The sequence below is a fragment of the Chenopodium album genome, chromosome 2 (genome assembly GCF_948465745.1).
Source record: "Chenopodium album chromosome 2, dcCheAlbu1.1, whole genome shotgun sequence".
NCBI lineage: Eukaryota > Viridiplantae > Streptophyta > Magnoliopsida > Caryophyllales > Amaranthaceae > Chenopodium > Chenopodium album.
Window position 1 is genome coordinate 8,113,913 of NC_137835.1, and position 23,355 is coordinate 8,137,267.

The window sequence follows — 23,355 nt, forward strand, 5'->3', positions numbered from 1 at the left end:
AAAGGATATGATTTGTTAAAAACCCTTATGTATACAACATTTGTAGGAATTTATTTTTTTCATTGATAATACATTACAAAGCTGAACTCAAACCATATCTTCTAGACTTTGAACAAACTTATCTATATAGGAGTCCTCAAGCCCTTCCTTTGATAACAGATTCCTCAATTTAGTATGATTGTCCCTCACCTCTTTCCCTACTACACTTTCTGGCTTCATTACCATCTCAATTGCTTCTAAAACAGCTTGTTTGGTGAAAAAACCATCATCTTCTCCCTTATCTACTTCAACCCCTACTTTCAAGTCGAGGCTCATCATTCTTGCATTCACAAACTGATCTATAGCTTGAGGTATCATCACTAATTGACACTCACTTAACATGGCTTCGGTTAATGATCCCGCCCCACAATGTGTCACGAAACACCCTACCGATGGATGCTGCAAGATCAATTGTTGTTGCACCCAACCACTATGAATTATTCCTCGCCCTTTGATTTTTTCCATGTATCCTTCCGGCAAGGCTTGCTCAATTGTTTCACATCTGCTAGGTGGTCGTAATGCTGCTAAAAATGGCCTACCTACATATATATATAAAAAAATTTGTTAAAATAAAAGTTTGTTTTAGTGGTTGGGCATAAAGTATATATGAAGTGTAACTTTGTTTCTCAATAGATGTATCATATTAATTATACAAGTTCGCTAACATGCATACTATTTGGAGATTTTGATCATTAATGTTTTTATTTATAATTTCATAATTTGGTATAAATATGTTACCTAGTATATAAGAAAAATATAGTTTAAAGCATACAATGAGACTAATTGAACAATTACTAAAATATACGAAGTATAATATTTTCATGTGCTCGATTATTACTTGTGGTCAAAGTTGGTACAGATATAGTGTAAAATCTTAATGGTGCATCAATTTTATCACTTTGCTTTATATTTGGAAGCTATGTAGAGGACGACTAATGGTATTACCTAATATTATATACTACGTAGATGATAAGATGATATACTAGTAAAACATAAATAAATCATGTGATAATTGTATGTATAGTACTAGTAAAACATGTCCCTAGCCATCATCCCCCCAGAGGCCAGATGTTGGGGGTTCGATCCTCACCCCTCATTCCTGTGATATGTGATAAGGTGGGAGGACCGCCCGGATGTTACTGTACTAAAAATAAAAAGACAAAGTGACATAAGCTACATAATTTAACATACATACCAGTGAGTTCAAGTCCATAAACAAGCTCTTGAAACTGATCTTTTCCAAGAACACATTCACTCCCAAGTGCACAATAAACCACGGTACCTTGACCAAAACCGTTGAGCCAACCATCGAAGTAGTCATCGAGCCTAGACGTGGGTGGTTCGGGCATCATTGGTCCCACTAAAAGAAATGGTTTAATCAACTTGTTCTCATAAAAATCATAATAAGCCCCTTCAATCTCCCTACAAGTCTTACTCGCTATTAAATCACATTCTTCAAAACATTTTGTTTTTCTTTCCACCAATGTCATCCCTCCTCCGAATACCATTTGACACATGTACGCAAAGGTGCGGGCCTCTTGGGCCCGCAACCTTATGGCAGGACATGGAAAACCAGGAGGCGGCGAGTCCGCCTCCGTATACTTATGCTTATCAGGAAGGTTTCGGGCTTGGAGGTTACAATAAGTCATATTTGCCATGTATGACGTATAATAATATATGGATTTGATTGAGTATTTCCGGGCCACACTAGGGACCCATTCAGTGAAGTCAAAAAAGATGTAATCGGGCTTGAGATGTGCAAGATGAGAATCAATAACAGGTCGAGTCAAATCCATGGCGTCCATGAGGCTAGGCCGAGCTTGGGCGGAGACATCATTGGTTGTCTCCGCCCCAGCAGGGAGTCCATGGACCGAGGGGACACTGATGGGGATGAATGTTATGAGGTTGGGATGACGGTTATGAGAGGCTAATTTGGTTTGAGTTTTTGTAGGGAGAAAAAATGACACTTTGTGACCTCTTTCAGCTAATTTGTTGGCTAAGTGAAGGAAAGAAGTAAGGTGTCCAAAGGCAAACCAAGGGTACATTGCCATATGCAAAGTCTTGTCATTGTTATTGTTTGATGATGACATTTTTGTTTGTTAAATTATTTTATGATGTTGATATTGTGATAGTCCGTATATATAGTCCGTATATTTGTTAATTGATCCCATTAATTATTTACGTCGATAATTAATGGGATCAATAACCTATAATCTTTAATCTTTACTAGCCAAAAAGATGAACACACGTACCTTGACGACAACAGGAAGAACTCATGCGTTGCACGAGGTTTTGTATCCATGGTGCATGCGCAGCACGAGGGTGAAGTTGATACGCATAATTCACATAAAAGCATCTAAAGGTGTAATTGAATTGGATTAATATGCATTGGAACGATTTTCGATAAGTGGCAATTGCAGAAAGTGAAGAATTTGTCCTGTCGATCAGAGTTTGTATTATGAAGTTTTGTAAAGTTATTTTTATATATGGAGGCAAAGAGAAAGTTGTTATTGGATATGGGCCCAACTTTCATGGCCTAATGAATTAGTGGTGTGTTTATGTTGTAAAAGTTTCACAACATGATTAGTACTAGTGTTTGATTTTTCTATATTAATTTACAAAGTACAAGTTGTATGATAAAAGCTCCTTGACTTGTGAATGATATTATAGCTACAAGGATGATAAGAAACTCTACAATATTCTAGCTATTTCTTTTAGTTAACCACTGTCTACAACTATATACATAGAGGAATTAAACATTTCTTAGGGTATTTACCAAAAGTAAGTCACCAATCTCTACATAATACAAATCCGCTTTCTATTGCATCTTCCTATTGAAAGTTGAGATTTATATTTTCACCCTCTTATACTCTCATAATTCATAAGAGTGGATTTTACATTAAAGAGAAAAACATTGAAAAATATATGGCAACAATTATAAATAAACGATCATAAATAGTATATTGGTTAAATAAAATTCTAAATGATTAGTGTTAGGAAATATGACTAATAGCAATTAAAATAATGCTCAATAGAAAGAAGGTTATCAAAATTAACTTTGAGAGAGGATATATTATCATTTTTTTTTTTGGTGTTGTAGACACCCATTTGTGTCTCCCCAAAACCAAACCCAATGATGAGTACCTTTCACGTCGAATCATAATCGAATGAAACGAAAGTGTGGAAAGTCTAGTGTTGCGGAAAGTTTTATTTTCTTTTCTCTTCTCCCTGTTTTTGAAAACTTATTTTTAAGAAAACAGCCAATCTAGTTTGGTTGGTCCATGATATGGGTCCAATAGTAGTGTAGTTGGATGGGGCTTGCAAAGACCTTTCCAACATCCAACGATATATTATAAGCCCAATTCCGATGAATATTGAGGAAGTTATGGCCAATTTACTAAACTGGGCCTGGTTTGAGCTTTATATGCGGCCCAATGATCTAGGGGAGGGCCTAATATGATTTATCATTCCTAATGCAATTAGGAATGGTTTTAGTCTTCTAGAATCTTCTAGAAGATTCTTTTCATTCCTAATTCAATTAGCATTGATAAATTGACTTTTGTTGACTTTTCAGAGTTTTAATCAAAATCAAATAACATTTTCGAAGAAATTATATTATTTTATCCTCCAGTACAGTAAACTTATCGGATTTTAGAAAACGCGTTAAAATCAAGCTTGGCGTCCAACCTCAGGCCTTGGCGCCTGGAACCAGGCCTGGCGCCAGCTCTGTTTCCTGAGCGTCAGACTCTGTTTTGTTAATTTATCTTTTTTGGCTGATTTTCTCTATAAATATCGTATTAAAAACTCCGTTTTCATTCACCAATCATCACCAATTATCATCATCTACATTCATTCATTCACCAATTGAATCATTCATCTCTCTTAAACATTCAATTCTTTCTTACTTTGCTTTTACATACAAAATTCCGCATTCACAAGATCTAGAAACACCTAGCCATATTCGAAGTTGCCTTCGCCCTAGACGTGAAAGGTTTTAATTTCTGAGGGTTTGGTCCCAAATCTCTCTTTCAATTATTTAATTTAATTGTTTTGATTATTATTTTCCTTGAAGTTACTAACGTGTGTATTTTGTTATTAAAAAGAGGTACGAGGCATCAAAGTAAGTACTTTAATGGTTTTTAATTGATATTATGATGTAGAATCATGTTTATATTGTTATTATGATATTCCTAGTATCATGTCTAGGGTATTTTTAATATTAAATATGATTCCTGCGATGCCTTTTATTCTCTTCCTAATATTTATTCATGTTAGTACCATGTTAGGGCTAAATATTTGATTTTTATTGCTTAGTGACATGCTAGGGTTTGTTATTAATCTTGTTAGTATCATGCCTAGGATCTTGTTATTATTATGCTTTAATATTAACATGAACATGATTATGAATATTATTATTATTATTTTGATGATGATTATTTTATTGTTATGATATTATTATTCATGATATTGATTATTTATTGTGTTGCTTGATTATTTATATTTATTGCTTGATCACACCTTTTATGCATGTTTAAAGGGAATTGGTACTTGTAATCACGCTTAATAAGATAATTAATAATCTTGTTAGGGTTAATGTGATTATAATTCAAGTGATCGCCAATAATAGTTTGTTTGTGCATTAATATTCAACCAACATAGATTAAACAGGTTTAGGGTTAACCTATTGATTGCATGTTAATCAGAAAGCGCACATGAATACGATCAGAATAAAGTAGAGGCCTATTATTAGGGCAGGTTCAATCTCTTTTAGGTTGGATTTGTACCTTCATCCCCGAACCCTTATTTGGTTCTAGACCTTATGGAGTTGACGATCTCTTGGATCGTTAAGGGGTGTAACCTTCACCTCGTGAACGGTTTACAAGTTCCTAAAAAACTTGTTGGCGACTCTTTTGCTCTATCTTCTTCCCTTTTGGACGCCACCGTACTTTAGTGTATGATCACAGTGGGGTTCAAGCTAGTGGGATTTTAAAGGCTTGAAATTATTCCCTACAGTTTTTGGCGACTCCACTGGGGAGGATTTCTATTTTACTTCCTGAATTTGTTTCGGCAATGATTTAGAATGAGTGGATGAGACTCGAAAAGTTCTAAGTATTTCATGTGCGTAATTTTGATTAACATTATTGTCATATGCATAAAAAGGATCTCATTGGAAATACCATCCGTAATGAGTCAAAAACATAGGATTTTACACGTAGGAAATTTGAGGAATGTCTTTCATAACTAAGACTGGAATAACACCGCGCGAAACTGGAAGATTTTATCGAGCACAGAAAGCTGCTGAGGCATGTGGGAAGTAGCGTCAGGGGCCAGAGCTTGGCGCCACACTTTTAGCCGTAGCGCCAGACGCCAGTATTGGCGCCAGGCGCTACAGTTAAAATTTTAAAGTTGGCGCCAGTCTCTAATTGCTGGCGCCAATTTCCCCCAATACCGAGCCAGAAATATGCGTTCTAATTTCGACCGGTTTTTCGTATTGTTTGCTCGATCCTACTTCCTGATTGAATTTTTTCTCACTTTTCTGAAACCCATATGTGTTCTACATATGGACATAACCCTCTGGGAATTCATGCTCCATCTACCCGATTGAACGCTCCGTGCAACAAAGGGTACATCCGAGATGTTGAATTCACCAAACCATGGAAGCGAGTTTTTTCTAAAGCTCGCGGTGTCCCATCCACTCGCGCCAACCCTTCACGGTTAGGCTTCCGCGCGGTGCATCCGGGCAATTAACCATGGACCCTCTATTGACTAAACCATATCCCGAACTTTAGAGAACTAGAGCCATGGTTAGGTTGCAAACTCATTGCATCATATTGTGCCTACTTGACTAATTGTGCATTATTTGTTGTGCATATATATTCTATATTTCTCTTAACCGTTTGTTGACTTGTGTTGAAATTAAATAAATTAATGACTTACAAAACTTTGCCTAATTAATTAATTAATTATTTAATTTGAGTCAATAAAGTCTAATTTTTCTTTAATCGGAATTGACCTAGTACGACTTTAGGCATACCCCAGTTGACTAATAACACCAAAAACAGTCCCAGATCGAAGCTCCACTATTGGCGCCAAGGTCTGAGCTGTAGCGCCACACTATGGTGTGTAGCGCCTGACGACAGCTATGTTGTCTGGCGCCAACCTCCACAATGTGACGCCAGTCCTGTCGCTTGGCCGACAGTTCAGATTATTTGTCGAGTCATCACCTAAGGTCTAATTAATCAATTTTCTGTTTAATTCGGTTAGTTTTACTGTCAATAATGTTTATTTGAATCAATGATCGAGTTTAGGCACTAAGTCCCATGGTCTTACACAAGAGTCCAAGCATGTCACTTAAACTCAATGCACACACCAATACACATACTTTGACCATGTTTAAGAGAGTCTTGCGTGCGCGTTTTTTCGTCATTTTTTTTAGGGGGGTAAGTCGGATATTAATCCTCCAACCTAAAAACATGTACATTATTTTTTCCAAAAATATGCACCCTTTTTTCTTTTTCCTCTTTTCCCCTTAAAATAAACCATAAAGTCAAGTTGATTCGAGTCAAGTAGTTAAAACGCAAAATGGTTTAATTTACAGCGCGTGGTCAAGAAAAGAAGGACGATTAATCAAAGATAACTTCTTCGTACAAGTCCAACTTTTCGACAAACCTATAGCTTGCAAGAGGAAAGCAAGGGTTATAATGGCAACTCAAGAAGAAGTCAATGATCTTAAGAACCAACTGGCTACTGTGACTGAGACACTGAAGCTTCTCGCACTTAGGATCGACGATCCCGTGAAACAACAACAAATGGACCTCATGCAAGAGAGCCTAAGCAAGTTGTCCAGTGACTACAAGTTTCAAGAGCTTACATCACAAGGGGTCTCGGTGGACAAAGATCTTCTTCCGCAGAAGTTCAACGCCAACGACATCCCAAAATTTAGAGCAATTGACAACCCTTACTTCCATTTAAGAGCATTCGAAACAATAATGAGTATCAAGGGTATTGATAAGAAGGTCTTCCCTTCTCTTTTCTCACTATCTCTCGAGACCGTTTGCCAACAATGGTTCTTTTCTCTCGAAAAAGAAAAGACCTCTACCTGGGAGTCTATAGCAAACGCTTTCGTCGATAGGTACAAGTGCAACATTCAAGTCGAGACTGACCATAGAGAACTTGAAATCCTCAAACAGAAAGAGAATGAAGGCTTCACCTCTTTCTTCAACAAGTGGAGAGAAACCTCAGCTAAAATGATTGAGGTACCAAGCGAAAAAGAGTTTGTGAGACTGTTTATCAAGAATCTCCAAGAAAAATATTCCAAGCATCTTAAATATCAAAATAACCTTCATACCTTTAAGGCTGTTTATGACATTGTGATCAATATGGAAGATGACTTGGCTAAGTTAAAAGCTGCCAACAATAACTCCAACAGTGGCTGGAAAGGAAAGAAGAACGACAATCCTTCTTCTTCCAAAACCGCCCACTCAAATAATGTTAGCACCTTTAATTTAGGAGAAGTTCTCGCCATGAACAACCAAGGACAGAAGAAACCATTTAGGAGGAACTTCACTCCTATTGACATGAGTTATGACACCGCATTTGATCGATTAAATTCCAAAGGTCTTATAACTCCCATTGGACCATTTGGGGACCCACCAGTCGAGAAGAGGTCGGTTAACTAGAACCCCAATGCACACTGCAAGTATCACCAAGGTAGGGGCCATTCTACTGAAAGCTGTTGGAAGCTTAAGGAAGCTATCCAAGACCTAATTGACAATAACAAACTGCCGTTCCCCCCTGCCAGTAAGAAGCCAAGCATCGACAATGCACCTCTAGCTCATACTTTGGCTATCTCCGATGAAGAAAACGAGGTTGACCCCTCATCTCTCATTAAACCTGTCGAAGAAATCAATGCCATAGAAAAAGAAGAGGAGATCTTTTTCGATGTCAAAGATAGCCTTCCAGAACCGGCAAATAAGGAAGACATACAATTGCTCACACTGTCTATGAAGGGGGCATCACAACTACTACGTGAAGCTCTTAAGGTTATGAACGAACTCCATAAGAAATATGATGAAATTCCATGTCCAAAGGAAGAACCTAAAAGAGAATTCACACCATTGAGAACGACTTATGAGGAAAAGTATTTTCCCTTACAAGTCACTGAAAAACCCAAGAAGAGCAATAGAATCTACACTCCAATTGGAATCCCATATGCGCAAATGTTCGAAATGCTCTCCGAAAGTGGCGAGGTCAAACCTCTCGAACCGAGACCATTTGAGTCGTTAAAAAGGACAGATAGATATTACTGTCAGTACCATCAATCAGGGGGGCACACTATAGAAAACTGTTTCAAGTTCAAGGATTTGGTACAGAAAATGATTGATGAAAAGAAATTAGTCCAAGTTCAACAAGAAGAGGATATAACCGTTAATGGAGTTTGGGACAGTGATGAAGAAGACGTCTACCTAAAGGACATAGTAGGACCTTCACCTTCTGTATCATACACCACATATGACATTTGGGTTGAAGAAGATTCATCAATAGATGTCCTCACAAGATCTGGGAGAATGCAACCTCCCGTTTTAGCGCAACCTATGCCCACCATACAACAAGTTCCCATACCTATCATCGAAGACAATGATATTGTTAAACAGTTTAAGAAGACAAAAGTTGAGATGAATGTGTGGAAGCTCCTGGCAACATCTCGAGAGCATAGGTTAGCTGTAATGAATGCCTTGGATAAAATTGGGATAGATTCTGACACTACTCCTGAGGGACTAGCCAACTTCCTCACAAGTGATCTTCCTAGTCCGATTAACTTAATCACCTTCTCTGACAAAGATTTACCCCCAGAAGGTGACAGACATTACAAGGCATTAAATCTCACGGTAGTCTGCAAAAGGATGAATGTTCCCATGACTCTTGTAGACAATGGATCGGCTATCAATGTTTGTCCACTTAGAACTGCAAGGATGCTCGGCATAAGGGATGAAGACTTAACTCCGTCCACACAAGGAATAAGAGCCTACGATAATATTCGTCGTCAAGCTCTTGGCAAAATAACCCTAAATGTAACGGCAGGAGCAATAGAACATGCTACTACTTTTCAAGTAGTAGACATCAAAGCCTCATTGAATTTGTTGTTGGGACGCCCTTGGCTTCATGATCTAAAGGCCGTCCCTTCATCTCTCCATCAACAAGTGAAAGCCATAGTTGGAGGAATCCCAATCACTATTGATGCTTTGCCTATGAGAATTAAATCCATAGAGAATCCAATCATCAATGTGGAGCACGACGAAGATGATGAAGACCTATGGGGCTTTAACGAAGAAGTCTCCTTAATCCAGGAGGATGAAAGGACATCTCTTTGCCATGACCCCCATTCCAACATGATTGTCAACACCATGCTGAAGAAACAAGGACACTTCCCTGGGATGACCCTAGGAAAGAAGAAAGGGATAGCAAAATCGCTGGAGTCACCTGGCCTTCCTAAGCTAGATACTTTCGGACTTGGTTTCGAACCGAGTCGGAAAGATCTCAAGCGAGCCCAGGAAAAGTTGAAGGCGCGTAGGGACGCTCGCATTCAAAAGAAAGCAATTCCAATGGATCAGTACCATCTTACGCTTAATGGTCAGTTCATAAAAGAAGGAGAGGACTATCCATGCCATGAATTTCCCGAGCCATTTGTTGTAAACGGCATACAACAACCAGGATTCGAGATTTTCTTGGATTGCTACTTCACTGATGAAGTCCCAACTCCCGTCCATAAGGAGAAAGCACCCCCATGCTTTGACTTTAACGTCATGGGATTATTGTTTGGGCGAGAAAAGAATGAGCCAACTTACGAAGAAGATAACTCCTCGCTCATTCAAACAGTCCTACAAAGTGAAAGCTTCGACCCCTCGAAGCTAATTACTCCAGCCGAAGGATCACTACAAGGGTGGCGCAAGACTATCAAAGTGACTACTCCAAGCGGAAGGAAGATATCAATCACGACAGGGCAAGGACCGATGTTCGAAGAGTCGTCTGAGTCAGAGTCTGAGTCAGAGTCTTTCCCTTTAGAGTCTTCTAAGTCTTTAGTAGTAACACCTCCCCCTCCTATTTCTTCTCCTAGGATAGTTAGTGATCCAGTCCCTGAGGACATATCACTCTTTGATGTAATGATCTCAGAGTATAATAATATTTCTCATTCTCCTTACTTCTTGTGTTCTTCCCTAACCCAAGATGACGAGCATTGCTTAGCTAACGATGAAAAAGACAAAGAAATTATTAAAGCAATGGAAACACTCGAAAAGAAAACACCGGTCTGAGACAGTTGACATTTCAAATGATTCAACTCATAAAAGAGAATTTAAAATCGGACTAACATTGAATAAACAAGAAATAACCGATTTAATTAACTTACTTAAAGAATTTATCGATGTATTCGCTTGGTCATATGAAGATATGCCAGGAATTAATAGAGAAATAGCTCAACACACTATACCACTAATTCCAGGAATGAAACCCGTAAAACAAAAGTTGCATCGAATGAAACCCGACGTAGCACTTAAAATAAAAGAAGAATAAAAAACAAATAACTGCAGGTTTCATCAAGGTATCCAAATACCCCGAATGGGTCGCCAACGTCGTCCCAGTTCCAAAGAAAGACGGAAGGGTAAGGATGTGTGTCGACTATCGAGATCTAAATAAGGCAAGTCCAAAGGACGACTTCCCTTTGCCACACATCGATATTCTGGTAGACAACACGGCGAATCACGCGCTTCTCTCATTCATGGATGGATACGCAGGGTACAATCAGATTCTCATGGCAGAAGAAGACATGGAGAAAACAACCTTTATAACACCATGAGGCACTTACTGCTACACGATAATGCCATTTGGGTTGAAAAACGCGGGTGCTACTTACCAACGTGCAGCAACTGCCTTATTTCATGACATGATGCACAAAGAAGTCGAGGTATATGTCGACGACATGATTGTGAAATCAAAGGACCGTCCAGGCCATCAAGTAGCCTTAAGGAAATTTTTCGAAAGGCTAAGAAAATATAACATGAGGTTGAATCCATCGAAATGTGCTTTTGGAGTCACCTCAGGCAAGCTCTTGGGATACTTCATAAGCTCTAGAGGAATAGAGGTAGATCCAACCAAGATTAAAGCAATCATGTCAATGCCACCGCCCAAGACTGAGAAACAGATTCGAGGATTTATTGGCCGGTTGCAATACATAAGTAGGTTCATATCAAAACTGACAACGATATGTGAACCAATCTTCAAGAAGCTCAAGAAGAATGTACCAGTAATATGGGATGACGAGTGTCAAAAATCCTTTGAAAAGATCAAAGCCTATCTCGCAAATCCTCCCGTATTAGCACCAGCGCTCCCCGGAATACCTCTTAGGTTATATTTGACGGTTACCAAAGAGAGAATGGGAGCCATGCTAGCACAAGAGGTAGAAGGCAAAGAGAACGCAATTTATTACCTAAGTAAAAAGATGCTCGAATACGAAACACGCTATACACCGCTCGAGAAATTGTGCCTCGCCTTGGTGTGGGCCACAACTAAATTAAGACATTACATGTTGGTGCATACCGTTTTCGTAGTCTCTCGATTAGATCCACTCAAGTATCTGTTCGAGAAATCTACACTAAATGGACGTATTTCAAGATGGATAGTCAATCTAGCCCAGTTTGATGTACGATTTATGCCTCAAAAAGCTATTAAAGGATCCGTGGTGTCAGACTTTCTAGCAGATTTTCCAATAGAGGACTCGACACCTGTAGACACCCATTTGTGTCTCTCCAAAACCAAACCCAGTGATGAGTACCTTTCACGTCGAATCATAATCGAATGAAGTGAAAGTGTGGAAAGTTTAGTGTTGCGGATAGTTTTAATTTTTTTCTCTTCTTTCTGTTTTTGAAAACTTATTTTAAGAAAACAGTCAATCTAGTTTGGTTGGTCCATGATATGGGTCCAATAGTAGTGTAGTTGGATAGGGCTTGCAAAGACCTTTCCAACGATATATTATAAGCCCAATTCCGATGAATATTGAGGAAGTTATGGCCAATTTACCGAACTGGGCCCGGTTTGAGCTTTATGTACGGCCCAATGATCTTGGGGAGGGCCTAATGTGATTTATCATTCCTAATGCAATTAGGAATGGTTTTAGTCTTCTAGAATCTTGTAGAAGGTTCTTTTCATTCCTAATTCAATTAGCATTGAAAAGTTGACTTTGTTGACTTTTCAGAGTTTTAATCAAAATCAAATAGCATTTTCGAAGAAATTATATTATTTTATCCTCCAGTACGGGAAATTTATCAGATTTTCGAAAACGCGTTGAAATCAAGCTTGGCGTCCAACCCCAGGCCTTGGCGCCTGGAACCAGGCTTGGCGCCAGACGCTAGCCGTTGGTGCCTGGCGCCAGCTAGCCAGGGTTGGCGCCAACCTCGTTTTGCGTGCGTCAGACTCTGTTTTGTTAAATTATCTTTTTTGGCTGATTTTCTCTATAAATATCGTATCAAAAATTCCGTTTTCATTCACCTACAATCATTCACCAATTCTCTTCATTCACAAGTTTGAATTAGCATTTTTTAAAACATTCAATTCTTTCTTACTTTGTTTTCATACAAAATTCCGCATTCACAAGATCTAGAAACACCTAGCCATATTCGAAGTTGCCTTCGCCCTAGACGTGAAAGGTTTAATTTCTGAGGGTTTGGTCCCTAATCTCTATTTCAATTATTTAATTTAATTGTTTGATTATTATTTTCCTTGAAGTTACTAACGTGTGTATTTTGTTATTAGAAAGAGGTACGAGGCATCAAAGTAAGTGCTTTAATTGATTAATTGATATTATGATGTAGAAATCATGTTTATATTGTTATTATGATATTCCTAGTATCATGTTTAGGGAAAAGGTTATAATATCAAATATATTAAATATGATTGTTACGATGCTTCCTATGTTCTTCCTAATATTTATGATTGTTAGTATCATGTTAGGGTTAAAGATTTGATTTTTATTGTTTAGTGACATGCTAGGGTTTGTTATTAATCTTGTTAGTATCATGCCTAGGATCTTGCAATTATTATGCTTTAATATTAACATGAACATGATTATGATTATAATCGTTATAATTTATGATTATGAATATTATTATTATTATTATTATTATTATTATTATTATTATTATTATTATTATTTTGATGATAATTATTTTATTTATGATGATATTATTATTATTATTATAATTATTATTCATGATATTGATTATTTATTGTGTTGCTTGATTATTTATATTTATTGCTTGATCACGCCTTTTATGCATGCTTAAAGGGAATTGGTACTTGTAATCACGCTTAATAAGATAATTAATAATCTTATTTAGGGTTAATTCGATTATAATTCAACTGATCGCCAATAATAGTTTATTTGTGCATTAATATTCAACCAACATAGATTAAACAGGTTTAGGGTTAACCTATTGATTGCATGTTAATCAGAAAGCGCACATGAATACGATCAGAATAAAGTAGAGGCCTATTATTAGGGCAGGTTCAATCTCTTTTAGGTTGGATTTGTACCTTCATCCCCGAACCCTTATTTGGTTCTAGACCTTATGGAGTTGACGATCTCTTGGATCGTTAAGGGGTGTAACCTTCTTCCTATGATCGGTTTACAAGTTCCTAAAAAAACTTGTTGGCGACTCTTTTGCTCTATCTTCTTCCCTTTTGGACGCCACCGTACTTTAGTGTATGATCACAGTGGGGTTCGAGCTAGTGGGATTAAGGCTTGAATTATTCCCTACAACACCAATACAAGACAATGAATTTCCAGATGAAGACTTAATGGTCACTGAAGATGTTACTTGGACCTTGTATTTCGACGGAGCCTCAAACCAAAAGGGATGTGGCGTCGGAGTGCTACTAGTATCACCCAAAGAAGAGCACGTTCCAATCTCAATAAAGCTTGATTTCGACGTTACCAACAACGCTGCTGAATATGAAGCATGCGTGGTAGGCCTTGAAACAGCCTTGGCATTGGGAGTAAAGAAGTTAAGGATATTCGGAGACTCTTCTTTGATCATCAATCAGATATCTAAAAGGTGGAAAGTAAGGAGCGAAAGCCTAGCCCCTTATCAAACCTATCTGGAAACTCTTACCGATCAGTTAGAGAAGGTAGAATACACATATCTACCTAAAGAAGAAAACCAATTTGCTGATGCCTTGGCAAGATTAGCCTCAATGGTTAGGATTCCCACGGAAATCGAGCAAATGCCTCTAACTATCGAAAAAAAGGCACAAACCAGCATATATCCAGGCTATAGAAGACGACGACTTAGTCCAAGGCGAAGAAGAAGAAGAACCGTGGTACATAGACATACTCAACTATGTCACCAATGGTGAATACCCTCCTCATGCTGACAAAAGAGCAAAGCGAGCCTTAAGACTTTTGGCTTCTCAATATGTACTCATAGACAACGAGCTACATAAAAGGGTACCTAAAGGTCGAGCCCTCCTATGTGTAGGAAAAGTGGATGCACAAAGAGTAATGAGAATAGTTCACCAAGGAATCTGTGACACTCATGTAAATGGCAAAATGTTAGTCCAGAAAATAATGCGAGAAGGATATTATTGGACTACAATGAATAGGGATTGCCATCAATATGTAAAAAGATGCCCTAAGTGCCAAATTTATGCCAATTTACAACATGTCCCTCCATCTTTGCTCTACACCTACACATCGCCATGGCCATTCTCTACATGGGGAATTGACATAATTGGCAAAATCACTCCCCCAGGAACAGGAGGCCACGAATTTATTCTAGTAGCAATCGATTACTTTACGAAGTGGGTCGAAGCGCAATCATACGCTAAACTCACTGCAAAACATGTAGCACTCTTTATCGAAAGAAATATTATTTGTCGATACGGAGTCCCACATGAAATGATAAGTGACAATGGAACTCACTTTCAAGCCGAATGTGAAGAATTGCTACAAAAATATGGCATCCAACATTATCATTCTTCCCCTTATAGACCTCAAGCAAACGGAGCAGTCGAGGCAGCTAATAAAAATCTAAAGACTATCATCGAGAAAATGACAGAAAATTATAAGGATTGGCCTGACAAGCTTCACTTCGCATTGTGGGGTTATCGCACGTCAATTCGTACATCAACAGGAAATACGCCATTTTCCTTAGTATATGGAATGGATGCCGTACAACCTGTCGAACTAGAAATACCATCTCTACGCATTGCGCTAGAGAGTAAACTCGATGAAGTTGAATGGACTAGGGAAAGATATGAAGAATTGATTCTACTCGACGAAAAACGACTAGAAGCTCTACATCACACTCAGTGTTACCAAACTCGTATGGCTAGACATTTTAATAAGAAGGTCAAGACAAGAAATATCAAAGTAGGAGATTTGGTATTAAAAGCACTAAGGAAAAATGTTTTAGACCCAAGGGGAAAATTTAGACCTAACTGGTCTGGTCCCCTACATTGTCAAAACAATCCTGTCAGGAGGTGCAGCAAAACTAATTGATATGGACGGCAATGAATTCTCAAACATGACCAATCTTGACCAACTTAAGAAATACTACCCATAATTACTTGAGTAGAATACTCAAGAGAGCTACGTTCGGCCTGATTCCTTAAGAAAGGATACGTAGGCAACCCGTTACGGGTGCGGCCACTTTATTTTTCGACATCTCTGCGTTCCAGAATCAATTAAAAAGTCAACGGAAAATCGGCAAATTATTGGCGTCACAAAACAGAGCCTGGCGCCAGCCATAAGTCATCAGCGTCAGCCGATGGAATTGGCGCCTGACGCCAGACCTCAATAGCTGGCGCTAAACGCCAATTACTGGCGCCAATTTGGGAATAAAATCTAGGCGAATTTCGGTGTTTTTCGGAAAATTTTTGACTTCCGTACTCGAAGAATTTCTGGAAAATTAATTTTTTCGAATTTCATTGCTTTAATAAAATAAATTTAAAGTAAACAATTTAATTGAAAGCTAAAATTTCATTAATAAAATAAAATTACATTATTGATGGAATTTAAATAAGGCTGAAATAAATTAACTTTAAATAAAAACAACCGTCTAAGTCTAATAAATCTAAAGCTAAGCAATGTTTTTAATCTTTCTTTTCCTTTCTAGCTCTTTTCCAATTCTTTTCTGCTTCCTCCTCTTCATCCATTACTTTAGCTAGTAGGCATCCTTTAGAGGACCTACATTCAATTTTGGAGTAGATGGTCTCCCCCTCAGCTAGCACTCCATGCTTCTTCTCCACCCAAACTTTTTTGTCTGTGGTGTTAGCTTTCCTTTTTCCTTTGTCTTTGGTAGTATTTTTCTTCCTAGCCATTGTAGGTGTTTTGAATTCAATTCTTGCACCTAAGCGTTCTTTGGCAGGAGTCACCCTGTCACCTAGACGATTCTTCACATCGGTTCTACCCGGCCTGATCAATGGAAGATTTCTTCAGCAACCATTTCTTTACATCATTAGGCAAAGAAGGAGGAACCTTTTGGGTAATCACTTCCCATACAGGTCTAGCGCTCCAATAAGCATCGAATCTATCTATTTCTTGAGATACAGGGTACTCATAGGGAGGACGAAGATCCCCGAAAGGAATATTCTGAAGCAAGCCGTATTGTCTTTTCACCCTGCAGGGATAATAATAGGTTACACGAGACAAGCTTGGAAGACGGCAGAAAGGTTGCTTGTTAACACCAACCATCCTTTCTATTTTCCACCATGGGATGACCCACTTGATGGCAAAATCACGTGATTCAAATACTTTTCTCCACCCATGACGCCCAATTTTAGGGATGCGCTTCTTCCTTCTCACGAAGCAATTGGGAGTATATTTTTCAATGTCATCCGGAGGGCTAATTAATCCTAGCCTCTCCATTAGCCACATCTGTAAAAAAATTGCAATGGAAATAAATTATTATTACAATACAAAAATATATTTTTTGATTTCTGTAATTAAAAATATTATTTTTCTACCTGTAATAAAATTGGAGAACCGCGAAGAGGCGCTTTTGGGTCCCTTTTCAAGTCATTTAGACTAATCATAGTCTCTCCAACTATTAATGGCATTGGATTCCTCCCTGATTCAATCTGTTCTAGTACAGTGGTGATAATTGATTGACCCTCATTATTTTTACCACTACTAAGAAAAAATTGATTGAGCATGCAAAATAAGAACGCCCTTCTTCTATATATATGTAAAGTTTCAGAAAGAGGTTTATCAAAATAATGGCGTGCGAATTCTTTCAAGTTAACTATGTTGCCATCCACTATTTTTGATAAATCCCTTTCCTTCAAATTAAATAAACGCTCAAAATCCTTATAGTAGTATGCGTCTACTCTAGGGATTACTACGAGGTCTATTGCAGGGAAGCCTAAGATAGCACCAAATTCCTCTGGCAAAGGGCTAATCTCATCATACCCTATTTTGAAACAATGCGTATTTCTACAGCGGTATGTATGAAGTCTATGTCTAGATCTACCCCTTTGATGCCATAAATTCCCCCCAAGTGAAATAAATCTAATTCTTTTCTGTCTCTAGCATTAAGAGATCGACACCATTCATGAGTGTATTGGGTGAAGGTTTTAGTGGCTAAAGACATAATTATTATTTTTTCTAAAGAAGAGAATAATTTTATTCGCTGGAATTATGAGAAGAATCGGCTGGGCAAGGGGCTATTTATGCACAAATTGCGAAGAGTTTTAATCAGAATGAAGCACGGAGTCAGCGTCAGTTGGCGTCAAACCCCCGAGCTTGGCGCCAACCGCCAGAGCTTGGCGCCACACGCTAAGCTTAGCGCCTGGCGCCACGCGCCATATTGTGGCGCCAGCTGGCGCCAAGTCACCAAGACAGCCGCGCGTGCTCAGCTTGCGTTTTTAATATTAAACTCGAGTCGGTTAATGACTTTATGGCTCCGTTTAATTCTCATAAACATCTTTTTTTTTTTATCCTTTTCTTAATTAATTAAATATAGCTATTATTCTTTTTGGACTTTATTCTAAATTCCAAACCCCGACATTCTATTTAATTTTTTCCTTTTTATTCTTTCTTTTTGGGGAAGAGAGTCGGATAATATCCTCCATCAATAATAAAAATGACGGAATTTTTGCGCAAAATTGTTGTCACACTTCTTTTGCACACACTAACATACACATAATCATAAATTTATGATAACATAAAAATACAAAATGTGTCTCTAAATGATGAGTCAAAGGCAAAGTTCTATAAAAAAAGTCAAAATAAAATATACACAGGAACGAACTACGGCGCTGGAGGACGTAGGCCCATCATGTCATAAAATTGCGCCGTACGAGGAGTCACCTTTCCACCGGCTCCAGCTGCAGCGCCAGCTCCAGTCTCCGTGGGAGGAAGGAGACTCAAGATAGGACCACTCCAGCCAGGATCAACCTGAGGCTGAGACCGCGGAGGCTGCTGTGATGACGAGCCAACCTCGTACATCCCGCCACCTCTGAAAGCCGAGGTAGCCTCTCCTACCGGTGCAGCAGGAGCACCCTCAGAAGAAGATCCCGAGCCCTCAGCAACGTCGGCTCGAGCAGCCTCAGAGCGACCGCCTCTACCCCCTGACGAAGTGCGACGACGTCTCGAGCTAGACCTCGCCGGATCTCTCCGCCCCTCAGGTCTCGTGCGGGTGTGAGAAGCGATAGGCTGGCCTTGCAAAAAAAAAATTAAATCAGAAACAAGGTAAAATTGAAGCAGTAATGCAAAAGTAATAAGTAAAGAAAGGTTACCTCTCGGACAACGTCATCCCGACGACAGGTGGCCGCATTTCTCATCCGGACAAGCTGGCTCCGGAAGGCATCTATGCATCGTGCCATAGCCGAAACCACCTCGCGTGAAAACTGTCAGAAAAATAAGTCAGTAAAAAATGCATGATATATGAACATAAAATTCTGAAAAAAACTAGGCTTACTCTAGTCTGGTGGCGAGGAATCGACCGCTCTACAAAGCGCTCACCCTCGGGAGCCGGAGAAATCATCTCCTCGATCGGCCCGTACATCCCCTGGTAGTGGATGGACATACGGGGTGGCACGAACTCAGCAGCACTGTCCTGATAAAACGGAAAAAATCAGTAAAGTATTAATTGGAGGCTACTTAGCGAAAAATAAAAAGCTAAAGAATCTTACCCTCACATCCTCAGCCGGTACAGGGGCTGGAGCTAACAAAGGTAGTAGCTCCTCATCATAACATCGCCCGAGGATCGCATGGGACCGCCAAGGGGTACCAGCTCCCTTAGACATGCTCGACAACCGCGCCTCGTCAAACATATGACGTGGTGGAGCGCCTGGAACGACGAAAACATCAGAAGAGTGCTGTCTAGCGACCCTCTCTCCTAAGTACGCGACCGCTCCATAGGTCCCCAGAAAGTAGCGACGCTCAGCAGAGTACTGTGCGGCTAATCCAGAGATGTCCAACCCCCCCACGGTCGGTATACCACCTCAGGTCCCTATAAAAAGCATCAATCAGGCAGGAATATATCTAAGGCACCGCGGAAAAGCAAGACAAACGATAAAAGTCGTACCGAGATGATCCAGCTCCGAACTCGAGCAGTAGGCATGTCCACATGGTGGCCGCCCCAAGAGACGCTCACCGGAAATCCCTTCGGCGATGGTCTCGCCGGCGCAATGGAAGGAAAGTACTCGTAGAACCAGATCTACAAGGAGTTAAAAGTATGAATAAATGCTAACTAATATGTAGGGCTAAAACTTTATAGGGAATAATATTTACCTCTACGACCTTCCAAAAAGCAGACAAAGCAACGTTCGTCCTAAAGGACCGGTGACGACACGAGTCCCTCAGTGCACGAACAAAGTCAGCATAGGCCAAGCTGGCCCAGTCATAAGTCCCGATCCGCTGAAGATCACGGACAGCAGGGAGGTAGTAAAGCAATGCCCTACTACTCTTGTCGGGAGAGAATGTCCCTGACAACAACATCAGCACAAAGATACGCACCCGCTGCTCCCGGGTGGTCGCATCATCATCAAAAGCTGCTGCCAGCGTCGAACGGCGAATCCCTCTAGCACTGAACTGAGTCGTCTCGACCTCAGCTCGGGCCCGAATAGCGATCGGCCACAACAACTCCTCGACCTCTGAAGAAAAGACGTCGATCCCACCGTCAAACGGCAGTGGCACAGAAGTGAACTCCTGTAACACCCCCGATTTACTAGCTAATAATAAACAATAATTAAAGGAAAAATAGACAACCTTTAAATAAAAGTGCGGAAGCATACACCTAAATCGGAGGTATTACCGCCACACTAAACAACCTGTCAAGTGTTAAGGCTTACAAAAATCCCAATAATTACAACCCAATAAACTAGGTGAGCTATTTATACAACTTTATAAACTCATGACATCACGCTAATCGAAACACTTGAGCTCCTTTAGCTACGACCACTTGATCAACCTGCTTAGAAAATCTTGACTGCTCACCATTATGGACAAATTTCAAAATAGATCGTCGCAGGGCCACCATAAGAAAAAGACATGGCCGCAAACACAAATAGCACAACAAAATAATACACACGTCAGCAAAAAGCTGAGTAATCACCACATATCAGAATATAGAGTATAACATAATAATTAACATTACTAGATCAATTAAACAATGTAGTTCAAAACTTCATTACACATTGTACTCTGGAAAATAACCTTTAACAACTCAACCTCGAATAATAGTTCGAACTCTACTCAATCAACTCATATAACCCATAAGTGTGCCATGCTCGTTGTTCTATACCTAGCCTTGGACATGGGTAATTCGAATAAAACCAACAAGTATAAAAACTTGAATACTCCCAATAACCAGAAAAAACCTTGAACCAGACCATATACGGGCCAATTCCCACTGTAGGGGACCATAGAAAAATAATTAATAAAGATTGTACCTCCTTCTTAACTCATGATTATCATCTCCTTACCAACATGCCAAGGACTAAGGTCTATAACGGCGAGCCTCAAACCAATAACAAAATAATAATTCTCAACCTTTTGATCTCACACATCGATCAAATAACCATTCATAAATTAATTTATAATATCTCAATATTGGCACATGTTCCCAAATAACATAACAATTGGATCACAATATCTCAACTCTAAAAAAAAAAAAATACTAATAACCCAAATATAATAAAATCTCAACCCAAAAATAATACTCTGCATTAACAACCCTAAAACCTTGATAAAACAATACTCCCTATAACAACAACATTAAAACCCTAGCAATAATTGTACAATCAATATATACAACAAAAATAAATAATACGATACTCAAATCTAATCAAATCATATAATACCATAATAATTAATTATATATATAAAGAGTACAAATAATAAATCATATCACACATAACATTACGAAAATACAAACATCTCAAAAATATAGTGTGATTACACATAATAAATAATACAATCAAACATCTCCAAATTGATAAAGTGTGATTACATAAAATAAATAATACAATCAAAATATAAACAAACGATCTAAGGGTTGATGGTGTGATTAGTGATTACGTATGCTAGTAATACAAACATCTCCAAATAGGTTCGTGTGATTACCTTTCGGAAACAACAAGACTTGGTAGATAAACGGAAGGATGTGCAATCACGAGCATGTACATACTATGTCATTGGGTAATTTTGATTGGAGGAGGATTTTATAGATGGAGTTATATTAATACCCACTCGTAAAAATTGAAAAAGAAAAGGAAGGAAGATAATGATGATTATGATGTTAAATGATCCAAAAGTATTTGGTATAAGCTGATCAATTCGAATGAGGCTATAGATGACTAATTAATTTGGTGATAATACGGAAGAATTAAAGGCTCATAAATCAAGGAACAAGGGTAACCTCACAACATTACATAGTTCATGAACGAAATAAAAACGAAGGCAACGTTTTTATAGATTTTGAAATTGCACAACAAATATATATATATATATATATATATATATATATATATATATATATATATATATATATATATATATATATCAAAAGATAGTTTTAGGGTTTAAAATATCTTTAAAATTTAAAATACAATAGGGTTTTAAACCTTTTCGAACTCTAAAAAAAAATATAAACATGAAATTAGGAAAGTTATTTAATAAATAAAAATAACAATTTTTTTTTTTATATAAAATATAATATATAAAATCATAAAATATTCGGGTATTACAATCTACCCTCCTTAAAACAAGTTTCGTCCCCGAAACTTAAAATAGAAAATTTATAGGGTATTACAATCTACCCTCTTTAAAACAATTTTCGTCCCGAAACTTAAAGTAGAAAAAAAATAACTTGTAAATTTGAGAGAGAGTAAAAACTAAACCAAAATTTTCTTTATAAATATATAGATAGAGTATTGAAATATTAGAGTATTACATACTATCCCCCTTAAAAAGGAGTTCGTCCCCGAACTCAATCTAGTCACATAAAAAAAAAATAACACATAACAAGTACAAGCATATAAAGAGAAACACGTACTCTTGAAACGGCTTAGCCTATGTTAATTTTAATCCTAGTTCTTTATTAACAAGTTCATTCTTAAACCAAAACCAAGCTGGGATATGAAGATCCCTGCGTAAATCCCATGAGCGGTTAGGCTATGAATACCATTTTGTAACACCCCCGATTTACTAGCTAATAATAAACAATAAATAAAGGAAAAATAGACAACCTTTAAATAAAAGTGCGGAAGCATACACCTAAATCGGAGGTATTACCGCCACACTAAACAACCTGTCAAGTGTTAAGGCTTACAAAAATCCCAATAATTACAACCCAATAAACTAGGTGAGCTATTTATACAACTTTATAAACTCATGACATCACGCTAATCGAAACACTTGAGCTCCTTTAGCTACGACCACTTGATCAACCTGCTTAGAAAATCTTGACTTCTCACCATTAAAGACAAATTCCAAAATAGATCGTCGCAGGGCCACCATAAGAAATAGACATGGCCGCAAACACAAATAGCACAACAAAATAATACACACGTCAGCAAAACGCTGAGTAATCACCACATATCAGAATATAGAGTATAACATAATAATTAACATTACTAGATCAATTAAACAATGTAGTTCAAAACTACATTACACATTGTGCTGGCGCTGATGGTCTTTCACAGACGCCAAAGCACCCAGCCACCTGATGAGGTTGTGCTAACCTTCTGAAACATATTTTTGGGTTCCTTGGTACGTCAGTTAGCCCCTCTAAGCAATTTGACATGATTTAGTAACCGGCT

At 38.3% G+C, this 23,355-nt stretch overlaps 2 protein-coding genes across 2 annotated transcripts in view; both read right to left on the reverse strand.

The window, feature by feature from the left end:
• Nucleotides 1–23,355, reverse strand: part of LOC145595143 (putative phospholipid hydroperoxide glutathione peroxidase) — a 167,034-nt gene that overhangs the window by 74,657 nt on the left and 69,022 nt on the right. The gene's annotated exons all lie outside the window — the stretch shown is intronic.
• LOC145582033 (cyanidin 3-O-galactoside 2''-O-xylosyltransferase FGGT1-like) lies at nucleotides 68–2,155 on the reverse strand. The gene is made up of 2 exons (XM_081639073.1): nucleotides 1,235–2,155; nucleotides 68–578 (listed from the first exon to the last, which is right to left on the reverse strand). Exons 1-2 carry the CDS (start codon nucleotides 2,127–2,129, stop codon nucleotides 88–90), a joined length of 1,386 nt encoding a protein of 461 aa, XP_081495199.1. The 5' UTR covers nucleotides 2,130–2,155; the 3' UTR covers nucleotides 68–87.